Below are 13,438 nucleotides of genomic sequence, written 5' to 3'. Positions count from 1 at the left end.
ATGTGGTTCACAGCCTAAAGCTAATGTAGCTGAGCACGCTGAGCAAAACGAGTCTGCCTTTTATGCCTTCATGGCTAAAAGACTTGCAGACCATGTGAAGTCTTATGCCTGGTATATAGATTCAGGTTCCTCACGCCACTCCACTCATCACCGAGATTGGTTCACCAAGTTTCAACCTTACTCAAATTCTGTTATTTTGGAGGGGAAGAGTACACTATTGTCGGAAAGGGCAGTGTGCAGATTCAATCTGGAGGGAGGATATTGATTTTCCTCAACGTGTACTATGTTCCAGGGATGTAACTCAACCTTCTCTCAGTCAGTAAGATACTTAGACATTCACCTCGGCTCGACATGACCTTCACTTCAAATTAGTGCAATTTTATTGATCAAGAGACTCAATCTATAGTTGTCGTGGGTCTTGAGGATCATGGTCTATTTACACTAGTCGATTCTGATGATTCTCAGGAGCTTGCCATGGCAGCCAAGCGCTCCTCTATTAGTACACTCTGGCATTAGCGTTATGGGCACTTAAATGTGCACTATCTTTCTCATCTTGTTCAGGAAGATCTTGTCAGACTGCTAGAGATCCAAACCCAGAACCTTGGAGGTTGCAGAGCATGTCAAGCTGGGAGGCAACATCGGACTACGTTCTTCGATGGTGACTCCTAAAGGGCTTCTAAGGTACTACAATTGGTCCATGTTGATATCGATGGACCGATGAATACTCCTTCTGTTACTGGGACCAGGTAATTTTTTCTTTTTGTTGATGATTTCAGTCAAAAAATGTGGGTGTATTTTCTTCAGCAAAAATCAAAGGTGTTTGGTTTATTTCAAAAGTTCAAAGCCTTAGTAGAAAAAGAGTTTGGTGAACACATTACAACTCTTAGGTCAGACAATGGGGGGGAGTTATGTTCTGCTTGTTGAGACATGGACCAGCTAGGACTCGAACCTAGGACCTTCCATAACGTTGCTGGAGTGCTCTACCACTGAGCTACTAGCCCCTCTTGGACTAGTCCACTGTCGGTCCGAGTGTGGCTTATTTCCAACAACAACACCCCCCCTTAAGCTACACCTCTCGTGTGCTTGGGGCTCCTAGCCTGGACCTGGCTCTGATACCATGTTGAGACATGGACCAGCTAGGACTCGAACCGAGGACCTTCCATACGTTGCTGGAGTGCTCTACCGCTGAGCTATTGGCCCCCCTTGGACCAGTCCATCGTCGATCCAGGTGTGGCTTATTTCCAACACCAACACCCCCCCTTAAGCCACACCTCTCGTGTGCTTGGGGCTCCTAGCCTGGACCTGACTCTGATACCATGTTGAGACATGGACCAGCTAGGACTCGAACCTAGGACCTTCCATAACGCTGCTGGAGTGCTCTACCACTGAGCTACTGGCCCCTCTTGGACCAGTCCATCGTCGGTCCGGGTGTGGCTTATTTCCAACACGAACACTGCTTTCTCTCATTTTTGTGAACAACATGGGATCAAACGCCAACTCACAACACCCTACACCCCTCAGCAAAACGATGTCGTTGAGCCGCAAAACCGCACAATAACCAAAATGGTTCGATCTATGCTTGAACACAAGAGTGTTCACAAGAATTTTTGGGCTGAAGCAGTTAACACTATTGTCTATCTTTTGAATCAATCTCCTACTATGGTTGTGAAGAAGAAGACTCTAAAAGAGGCCTGGTTAGGCCACAAGCCCAGAATCAACCATTTGAAAGTTTTTGGCTCCACTGCTTATGTTTGGATCCCTTATGCTAAACACACCAAGTTGGATGCCAAGAGCCAAAAGTTTATGTTACTCAGCTACAGTGATACTCACAAGGCCTACCAACCAATTGACATCGAGACAGATTGCCTCATCTTCAGTCATGATGTGGTTTTTGATGAGGAACGAGAGTCGTTTCAGCTCTCTCCTCCAGCTTTGGATCCAGAGGATCAGCCATTGAAGGCTTCAGACTTGGGTGTTCGTCTTCCATTAGGTCCACCTAATGGGAGGGCTCCATCTGTTCTAGTTCTTGCACCAGTTCCTTCTCCTGCAAGGTCACCTCTGTTGGTGTTGGAAATAAGCTACACCCAGACCGATGATGGACTGGTCCAAGAGGGGCCAGTAGCTCAGTGGTAGAGCACTCCAGCAGTTTTGGAAGGTCCTAGGTTCGAGTCCTAGCTGGTTTGTGTCTCAACATGGTATCAGAGCCAGGTCCAAGCTAGGAGCCCCAAGCACACAAGAGGTGTGGCTTAAGGGGGGGTGTTGGTGTTGGAAATAAGCCACACCCAGACCAACGATGGACTGGAGGGACCAGTAGCTCAGTGGTAGAGCACTCCAGCAGCCTTGGAAGGTCCTAGGTTTGAGTCCTATCTGGTCCGTGTCTCAACAACCTCGACAAGCAGCTCCCCCACCTGATTTTCCTTAAGATTCCTTCGATCTTTTGTTTGATGAACCTGATCCTGTTGCACATCCTGCATCTAATGGTGGCACTTTGTAATGTCCCCTACTAGGTTTAGGCTTGTTTTAACCATAATTAATCCATCTCAACATACTTATGACTTAAACTACATTGATTAGGAGACAAAACCATCTTAACCAGAATTCAATCAGTGATAACATAATCTTCTTCCTGATATTGAATTGATAATTCAATCAGATTTATAATCACACATTTACTTGTTCATTCAAATTACTGTTTCTTTATATATATATATATATAAGTTCAGATAGTATTACACTATAAGTTTTACTGCAGAATAGTACTTTATAAAATATTATTTGACTGAACAACCCTTATATGTATATATATATATATATATAAATACATAAAACAGATTATATTCCCTATAATTTAAATTACTAACATTGCACATATTCTAAACACCAATCATCATTCCACTTAGTAGCTGTAGTGGCAGACAGATTTGACATGCATCAGATCTGGTCTGCCACAGTATGTGAAATAAGTTTGAATGCCTTTATATTAGTATTACTATTATACATATTGTAGTTTATGTTAATATTATTAATATTAAATTCTGCATACAAACATTATCGGGCTACATATGTTAAGCATTCATATTAGGCACATCACTACCCCCAAGAACAAATGTGTTACTGCCTGTAACTTAATAACAGTTCTGAACTGATCTGATTCGTGGTAGTCCCAAATAGAATGATTACTTCAAATCAGAGATTATATTGGTATGAAGTTCATACGGTGAAATAGATATTACCTGCAATTGTTATGATGCTGGTTCCTTGTTTAATACTCACAGGATATGTCCAACGGCTGTCTGGTATAGGCCGATTCAACGGGAATTGCTGATGAGATAGCTTGATGCTTAAGAATTTGCTTCCTTCTATTCAGATCATACTTAATGCCCCTCTGTCTCCTCTATTCAATCTTTATTTAATCTTCAAATCTCTAAGAGTCGTATCCTTTTGGATGAACACTTCATTAAGGGACATGTCTTTTAACTATCAATTGTTTTTATTTTATTTTTATTTTACTAAAATCTAATCGTACTCCTCACGAATTGATGGCTTTAATCAATAACTATGTGCTTTGTTTCTAAACACGCTCTTCTCATGAATCGCACCCTTTGGTATCAATTATTCTCCTTGATCACTGGCTTAGTTTGTGTGAACTAATTGCTGCTTATGTGTGAGCCGATTAGAATATTAAATAATCATATTCTTTAATGAATCGCACTTTGATCTTTCCTGATATTAATCGATGCTTTGACTTCTTATAAAACAAAGTGAATTGTCTTTGAATAATTATTGTTTATTCTATTAATTGCTATTCCCCATAAATTAATCACTGCTCGTTATTTATCATTGCTCGATTATAATAATATCTCCTTTATCGCTGTTCCAGCATTTCCTTTTGTAAATCGATCACTCCCCCTTGCCTTATTGATCGATGTCTTGTGAAGACTTTGTAATTGCTTGCCTCTTTTGACTAAGTCAAATCTGACTTGTTTAATTAACATTGCTGATTTGTCTTAACTGGTCGCACTCTTTAATGAATGTTTGTTCTTCCACTTGCCTTTCATTTTTCTTTCTTTATTAATATTAAGAATATGTAAATTATGTTTATAATTTATAATATATGAATGATGTTTAGAATATAATATTAATTTATTTTTATTTGAATATTTCGAGAATATTACTAGTAATAAATATTAATTAAATATTAGTAATTAATAAATAAATAAATTTCAAATAATCATCGTTGGTAATTATTATATTATTTAATAATAATAATTGTTTTACTTAGGATATATATAACGATCAAGGAGGGGACATGACACACTTCTACTCTCCGGCCTAAATGGTGGGCTAAGACTATTGGAGATCTTCATGATGATGAGTTCATCGAGGGTAGAACTGCTCGAAATAAGAGCAAACATCCTGATTTGGTCAACTTTGCTCTCATGGCCAACATTCACAGTGTGTATGAGCCTCAAACATACACAGAGGTGAAAGGGATACTTGAGTGGGAACAAGCTATGGCTACTGAGCACCATAGTCTGCTAAAAAAAACACTTGGGTTCTATTAGATCTTCCTCCAAGGAAGAAACCCATTGGATGCAAATGGATCTACAAGGTCAAATAAAAGGCAGATGGTACTTTGGATAAGTACAAGGCTCGTCTAGTTGCCAAAGGCTTCTCTCAACGAGAAAGAACTGATTACAAGGAGACCTTTGCTCCGACAACAAAAATGAGCACCATCAGATTAGTCCTAGCCATGGCAACTCAATGTGGCTGGAAGGTCCATCAGATGGACGTCAAGAGTGCCTTCCTAAATGGTGAGTTACAAGAAGAAGTCTACATGATGCAGCTGATGAATCAATGATGAATAGTTAGTACCAAACCGGTACTGAGAGGGGGGGGTGAATCAGTACTAGCAAAAACACTTTTCCTTGAACCGGTTTGACCGAGAACACTGCACTTGACTAGCAAGCAATATCACCGGTCCAAACCAGATTACTACCGGTTAAACACAGCAAGAATGTGACTGACATAAACCGGTAACTCTTAGCTTTCCACACAATCTAACATCTTATTTCCATTTCACCCATATGCATATACTAGTAATACATCAACAGAAATGTAAAGACTTATTGGTTCAACATGCTTTACCGCTTGACAGAGAATAACAAAGCATCACATGAAAAGCATCACACATAACACACATATTTTTCACGTGGAAACCCAACTGGGGAAAACCACGGTGTGGATGAATACACACAAGTTGTTCTTTGAACCCTTTTGAAGTCCGCTCTATTAGGAGCCTAGTCCGGTTAAAGACTTTACAATAGGTTCTGTTAGGAACCGATCCTGCTAGGGATCACCCGGTTAAGGGATGGCTAAAATACCCGATTAAGGGTTAAACCCTGTTACTTGTTAGAGGATTTTTAAGAACTCAATGATTTTGAGTCACCCTGTTAAAGGATTTACAGCAAGCCGGTTAAAGCTACCCTGTTAAGGGATTTTCCAACTATTGAAGTGGTTAGAGGTCAACAGGTATTACAATGATCTGGTAACAGCACTTCAATGCCAATGCAGATCCGCTTTAGTTCCTTCCTTCTGCAATCACACTCTGCAGGTATCTATTCTCTTATCTGGTCTGGCAAGAATCACGTATCTCTGCACTTAGATACCCACACAACATTTGCCAACAACCTCAACATGAAAAACAACAACGACCTTATAGGAAAGATAGGTCGGTAGCATAAACCCTAAACCCTAAACATTTAGGTTAAGCAATTCAGTCAGTTCAATCCTAACCGTTGAACATATTGCATTAATTACAACAGTCTTGAACAAATCTCAAGACGTTCTCCATCGTTCGTTCTTCACCGCTTCTTGGAGGCTGATAACCCATCACGCGTTCTCCACCGTTTACAGAGACTTCGCACATTCCCGAGGTAGATAGGATCAATCTCCTTCACGCGCACAAGGCTAACGTGGCAACACAATCTGTTCTTCATTACAATGCTAACTCATCACACGATGTCATCGGTTGAATCACACAAGCTTGGAATACTTCAACCGGAAACCCTGAAGTTAAGACTACCAACCGGTAGTCATACCATATGAAACCTTGATACAAAACATTCCATATACTGGTTCACATTTCAACGTACCAGTTCACTTGGACAAACATACCGCTTCACTTTTTCACATATACCGGTTCACAACATCATATATACCGGTTCTCTTGCATCACATATACTAGTTCACAACATCATACCGGTTCTCTTGCAAGTTGCTTACTTCAATATACCGGTTCACTCTTCAGCATATTGGCATCAATGACAACATACAATATCATCATGTCATCATACTCTGCACATATGCCAACAGCAGCCTCCTGGATTCAAGGTTGTCGGAAAAGAACACCAGGTGCTCAAATTGGTGAAAGTACTCTATGGCCTGAAACGGGCTCCTCGAGCATGGTACATAAAAATTGCTAAGTACCTCACAGATCAGAGTTTCCCGAGGAGTCCTTTTGACTCAAATCTATATGTCAAGACTATTGGCAGTGATATCATCCTTCTGGTTATATATTTTGATGATTTGATCATCACTAGCAGTTCGGCATCTTTGATTCAAGGAATCAAGCAGAATTTATGTCAATCTTTTGACATGACTGACCTTGGGCTTCTGCACTACTGCCTAGGTGTTGAGGTTTGGCAGCAATCTCATGGCATCTTCATCTCTCAGTCTGAATATGCCAAGGCTCTGCTAGATAAGTTTCGAATGCAGAACTGCAAACCTGCATCTACATCTATGGAGAAAGGCCTAAAGTTGTCAACCAAATCCAGTTCTCCAATTGAGAATGAATCCGATTTTAGGCAACTAGTGGGCAGTTTAATATATCTCTCCGCCACTAGACCTGATTTGAGCTATGCAATGAGTTACATATCCCGCTTCATGACAGCTCCTACATCAGATCATTGGGTTGCAGTGAGGCGGATCCAACGCTATGTCAAGGGCACTTCAGACTTTGGTATCCTCTATGGATGAACCAAAGATCCCAGACTCATCGGTTTCACAGATTTAGATTGGGTAGGCTCTGTTGATGACAGAAAGTCCACATCTGGGCATGTCTTCAGTTTGGGCACAGGTGCTGTCACTTGGACCAATAAGAAGCAGCAAGCTGTGGCTCTTTCCTCGATAGAAGTTGACTATCGAGGAACAGTCAAAGCAGCTTGTGAGGCAGTTTGGATAAGTTTGTTAAGTTTAAAGGGCAGCTTGGTGTAGTAGATAGATTGACCATTAAGGGAGGGTATTAAAGTATTATTTCCTTATGTTTAATTTAATGGTCAATATTGTATCTTAGTGCAAATATTAGATGCTTCTATGCTTCTAATTTTGCCTCTGTTATCAATTGTTTCATAATGGAAACATCGATCTTGTAACTCTATAAATGATCGTTTGATCATTCATTTAATTCATTCATCATTTTACCAATTACTTGCATAATAAAGATTCTATGGTAGATGTATGAGGGGTGTTGGTTAATTTCTTTCAAATTTTAGGGACATTACAAATTGTGGTAGAGAAGTTGGAGCATGAGGAGAAAGAAGGATATTTCAGAAGATACACTCAAAGTGCTTTCAAGAGGACTTAAATATCACTTAAATATCACTCCTTTTGTATTAGAGGAGTTTTAAAAGGACAAAGGGTGACAGTGTTGATCAATAGTGGGTTCGCCCACAACTTCATTGATGAAGGGTTGGTGGCTAAGATGGGGTTGAAGACAAAAGATTTTAAAGGGCATAATGCTATAGCGGTTAACGGGTATACTATTCCATGCACTGAAGGATTCAATAGTTAGAGTTGACTCTAAGAGGACACAAGATGTGGGATGGCTTCCATGCACCTGGCAACAGGGAGATGGAGCCTTCAAATGTCACTATAGGCACTACGAGTTCTTGGTCATGCCATTTGGGTTGACCAATGCATCCACCACCTTTCAATCATGCACGAATCGGGTATTTATTGTGCAATTGAGAAAGTTTGTGTTGGTTTTCTTTGATGACATCTTGATTTTCAATACAACATGGGAGGATCATTTGAGGCACATAGATGAGGTGCTAGCATACTTGAGCAGCATTAATTCTACACCAAGGCATCCAAGTGAGAGTGATTTGACTGAAATGTTATATTTGGGATTTAAGAATAGCACCTAAGGGATCACCATGGATAAGGAAAAGATCAAGATGATCCAAGATTGGCCTACACCAAGGAGTTTGTCACATTTGAGGGGATTTGTGGGTCTTTGCAACTAGTATAGGAGGTATCGTTAAGGGGTTTTCACAACTTGCAGCCCCATTGATAGATTTGACGAAGAAAGGAGCCTTCTCTTGGAGCATAAAGAGCTTTTGACAAGCTCAAGGGGGTAATGAGCTCATGTCTTGTTTAAGCTACTCAAGACTTTTCACTTCCTTTTGTTTTAGAATGTTATGCTTCAAGACAGGGGATTGGAGAGTTGTTGACATGGAAAGACACCCTATAGCATTTGAGAGTAGAAAGCTCAAGAACATAGAGAGTAGCTTCTTTATTAATGACAAAAAAATGTTAACCATCATGCATGCACTAACCAAATTCAAACAATACTTGGTTTGCGGGAAATTTGTGGTAAAAACGGATTAAAAACGGTTTTTCTCTTTTTGTATTTAAATGAAATATCATGGATCATTTTTGGTATTTTGACAATATCATGGGAGTGACCTAAAATTTTGACTCAATTCAGCTCTTTGCAAGTTAATTATTAACATGACCAGCAACAATAATATAATCAAAATTAAAATCCAACTTGTGAAGCATTTGATGAGATAAATCATAAATGAAATCGACAAAACAAAAGCAAAACCATCTTAAATCTCCACAGCAATTCATCTTTTAATGATACAGCTAGATTTAAGTAGACTTGACCATTCTAGGGCATATGAAAATCCACCTAGCCACTTGGCTCTCTCTGCAGGAGCAACCATGTCCACTTCACTTCATACAGTCATCAAGTAGACTGATGATTCTCCTTCACTGCCATCACTATAGAATCACTGCAACCGTATCCATTAATTGCGATCAAATTATCAACAAGTTTCCTCTGTAATTGCGATCAAATTATCAACAATCAACAACCAAGCAGAGTGATGATGAAATTAATGCGTGTCTCATTCATCTTTACTTAACAGTGGGACCTGTTCATGAATGAGCTGCCTCAAATCTCCAAGATGAAAATCCTTGTACTTCTTTCTGTACAGAAAATCGATTAGATTGAAGAGTGAGCAGCATTCTACAGTAACTACAATAGTACAGTGTTATTTTTTCCTGGCCAAGACTGCAGTAGTGCAAGTAAAGACTCTGCAGAAACCAAAAACAAATTTCATCATTCCCATCAACCAATATCATTGAAAGACCGACACTGGAAGAGAAGATGATCCATAATTTCAGCTTGTCCACACAAAGCACTCATTAATGGTCCGACGACCCTGATTGTCTGCCTCTTTCAAAGGTTGAAATTTTATCAATGGCAGTCAACCACGGAGAAACGTCTGCCTTTAAAAGGCCTACACTCTTTCAAATTCACTGAAACTAAAAAGGGAAATTCAGTGCGGAAAGATGTTTTCAAAAGAGAATGGAACATCCTTGCCTAAAAAAGCTCCATATGTATGGCCCAAACAGCCGGGAAAATCACGATTTTTTTTAATGAAAATTCTTTTCTCAATTGTATTAGAGCTTCCTGCAACGCATTGTCTACATGGGGCAGATCAACCCATTGTCTTCTTGACCATAAAACACGTAGTCCACAACTTTAGAACAGGGGTTCAACAGAATTGTGTTCCTAACCTGAAAAAAGTTAATTCCATCCTGATAGTAGATGGATCACAAATTATGATCCCAATCGTATATACAAAAGCACAAACACATTGAATTTCAGAAGCGTGTTTAATAAATAAAGGTCCTGGTTGTCAGTGAGATGTGAGAAAACTGCGCAAAAAAAAAAAAAATTCAAGCATCAACTCATTGTAAAACTTTGGACAGAAGAAAACTTCGATAATGAGGTCTTCTATTATAACATTTTTGTTTGTCTGACAGCCGTTCCCCCAGGTTTTATTCAAAAGCAAAAGATGTGGCCAAGAGTTTAGAAATTAAAGAAAAAATTGCAATAAAGTGAGGAGTATGTACTCTCACGGCTTCAATTGCAAAACGGATAGAAAATGGAGCAGCAAAGAAAAAATTAAATAGGAAAACATTGACCTGCCGCTGTGAAGCTGCATAATCGGCGTCGTCTGCAAGGTCCTGCGAATCGCTTTTACTTCCATTCATGTTTCTATTTCTGTTTGCACCCTTCATTACTCGCTCTACCTCCCCTTCTCCTTCCCTTTCACCTCATTTGCTTGGAATATGAAAATCGAATCCTTCGAGGTAAAGCAAACGAGTCACGCGTCCTATTGTCCTATTCTTCTGCTTCCCCAATCGCATCTCCAACCTCTTCCCATTTCTTGTGGGCCCAATTCAATTACTAGTCTTCATAATGTTATGTCTAGTTTACAGGGAGCAATGAATTCAATTTCTCATATTATTATAATTATTATATTATAGTTCTATTATTATTACTTGCTTTAGTAGTATTATGGCATATTTTTATGTGGAAAGCATAGCTTTACCAAGTTCAACTCAGATCCACCATTGGATGAAAAAGTAATAAAAATCTCATCAATTACAAGAAATATTCTAAATTCTTTTTTATTCTTTTAAGTTGTTGTTTTTCTTAAAAATGATTTGCAAAAAAGAATAAAATAAAATAAATTGTTGTTTTTAAATCTAAATTTTAGTTTAAATTTATTCTAAAATAAATTTTAGTTTTATTTTATTCTAAAATTATAATTAGTCGTTGTTGATTTATTTATAAATTTAATTTAATTTATTTGTATTAGATAATAAATATTTTTGTGTTTCTTATGTGAGCTTTCAGTTGATAAACAATTATAGGATGAAAAAACAATAAAAATCTCATAACTACAAGAAACTTTTTATATGCATTTTACTTTTCAAGCTCAAATTCCTTTTTATTTTAAGTTGTTTTTCTTCTTAAAAGTGATTTTTTATTTAATATATGTTTATTTGGTATTTTATATATTTAATTTTATTTAATGTACTAATCATTTAAAAATTCTAATATAAAATAATTTGCATGCAAAAAAGAATAAAATAGAATAGAAAGTTGCTTTTAAATCTAGATTTTAGTTTTAACTTATTCTAAAATTATAATTAGTCATTGTTGATTTATTTTTAAATTTAATTTAATTTATTTGTATTAGATAATAAATATTTTATGAATAAAAAAAATGGGGTACCAATGGCCTCTGCTACGACGGTCGTGGTGGGAGAATGAATTTTCGCAGAAGCTGGATCGCAATTGGAAGGGGAGCGAGTTGGTTTCGACTTATACTCAAGAAAATGGTATCGCCTCGAGAGCTAACAAAATTCCAATCGATGTTAGACAGCCTCAAGATACACGATCTCAAGCTATGGGAAACCCTAACTAGAGGTTTGGCAACTTTCACTCTGATAGAGGGTTTAAGGGCCAAAGGAGGGTCTTCACAGATTCGTTCTAAGCATGGGAGCAATCGACAAAATAAGAATATGGATAGGTTTCATAAAGGAACATGGAAACAGAAACAGAAACTTTTCAAGGATGGAAACCTAAACTAGACCCGATTCATAGGAGCCGAGCAAAAATTAGATCTTTCGGTTAGGAAAATCAGCAGCAAAGTGGTCATCTTGCCTCCAAACTTACTAAAGTTGACTGCAGAACAATTAAAGGAAAGAGCTTTGTTTGTCAAATAGTGTCAGATGAGTGGTTCATAGGAGGAAATCATAGATTGGTGGAGGTCATCCTTTACAAGCAAGTTGAATATTTGACCCCCGCAAAAAGGTTTTTTCTTCATAGAATGTATAGATTTAAATATAAAAATGGAACTTTTGTATGGCATTCTAGTTTTTTTCAAAGGCTCTAGCTTTTATAGACTAAACTTGAACCTTATTTTTGATCCATCTAAACATGTTTTCAACAAAAAACAAATCTGGATTAGCTTAGTTAGACTCCCAATAGAATTTTGGAATGAAGAGCCCCTGGTTAGGATCGGTGATGCTCTAGGAGCCTTTTTAGGCATTGACCAAGATTTTTTAAATAGAAAATCAAGTGACATAGCAAACATATATGTTGATATCGACTCAGACATGGGGATTTACAAGGAGATAGAAATTTTGTCTAAATTTGGTAAATGGACACAAAAATTTGAGGTTATGAAGAATAAAACCCCTGGAAAATGTTTGACAAGTGAAGCCATGAAAGATGGAAGTTCTACTAATAATTTTGGGAGAGAGGATCCAATAACCTTAGAAAAAGCTTAGAGAATGAATATAGACAAAATAGATAAGGGGAAAGGAATTGATTTCCCAGATGGAGGGCAATCATAATGCCATTTAATTTGGTTGTGGATAAATCTCAAGGCTTCACTAGGGTTAGGGAGAATGAACCTACCATTTAGTTTGTTCAAGAGGTGGTGTTGGATCAGAAGACTCGAGGGGCTAGTCCAGAGGTGGCCGAGAAGATAGGTAGAGATGTCAATGGTTTTGTTGAATCTCTAGAAGCTTTAAGTCAACAATTGAACCAGGATTTGGAGAATAATGAGAAGTCCTTGCTAGAGGATGATCAAAGTATCATAAAGGGTGTCGAGCCTAGAGGAACTCAATGAATTAAAGAAAGATAGTGAGGCTCTAAATGAAGAAATCACTTTACAAATGTCTCTCCTCGATGGGAATGGAAGATTGGGATCAGACAATCAAGGGTGTATGGATTTCGTAGAGGATCAACAAAATGAGCTAGAAAGGAATCATAAGTCTAGAGAGATGGCAGGAGATCCCCTAATCAAAGCCAATAGATCCAAAAGCGAGAAAATGTTAGGAAAATTAGGATTCAAAATCATCCTACAAAGATAGAAGCAGTATGTGAATTTTTAGGTCTACCCACATCAAGAAATTTCAATTTAGTATAGCTTAGGGAAGCTAACTTCACAATGGTGTAGAGTGTATTGGAAAATATAGGGAATGAAGAAATGGAACATGATCTTCCTCTAGATAGAGAGACCACCCTTTCAAGGGAGGAGGATGAGGAGGGGGAAGAATGTTTGGGATTATGTCTTTGTTGCCCTTAGAAGGACAAATCGGACAGTGGGAAAACAACAGGGAAATGTAGAGGGAGAAAGTCTTTAGCTGAACTAAGACTAAAAGATGGATTTGCCATAGATCAAACTAAGATAACTTCAATGTTAAATGCAGGGAATGGAAAGAACCTTCTTAAGGAGTCATGAAGCTACTAACTTGGAATGTTAGGGGCCTCAATGCCCCT

General features: G+C 38.2%; 1 protein-coding gene across 2 annotated transcripts in view; it reads right to left on the bottom strand.

Moving 5' to 3' along the window:
• Window positions 1-10,526, bottom strand: part of LOC131065754 (uncharacterized) — an 84,739-nt gene extending 74,213 nt beyond the window's left edge. For both annotated transcript variants that reach the window (XM_058000384.1, XM_058000385.1), the window contains exon 1: window positions 10,282-10,526. In XM_058000384.1, the coding sequence (XP_057856367.1) occupies window positions 10,282-10,377 (96 nt within the window). In that variant the 5' untranslated portion in view covers window positions 10,378-10,526. The remainder of the gene's footprint in view (window positions 1-10,281) is intronic.
• Between the last annotated feature and the right edge of the window lie 2,912 nt (window positions 10,527-13,438).

This window comes from Cryptomeria japonica, chromosome 7, assembly GCF_030272615.1.
Source record: "Cryptomeria japonica chromosome 7, Sugi_1.0, whole genome shotgun sequence".
In the NCBI taxonomy this organism is placed as follows: domain Eukaryota; kingdom Viridiplantae; phylum Streptophyta; class Pinopsida; order Cupressales; family Cupressaceae; genus Cryptomeria; species Cryptomeria japonica.
Note: the sequence above shows the minus strand (reverse complement) of the source record. Positions and strands in the feature narration are given on the sequence as shown.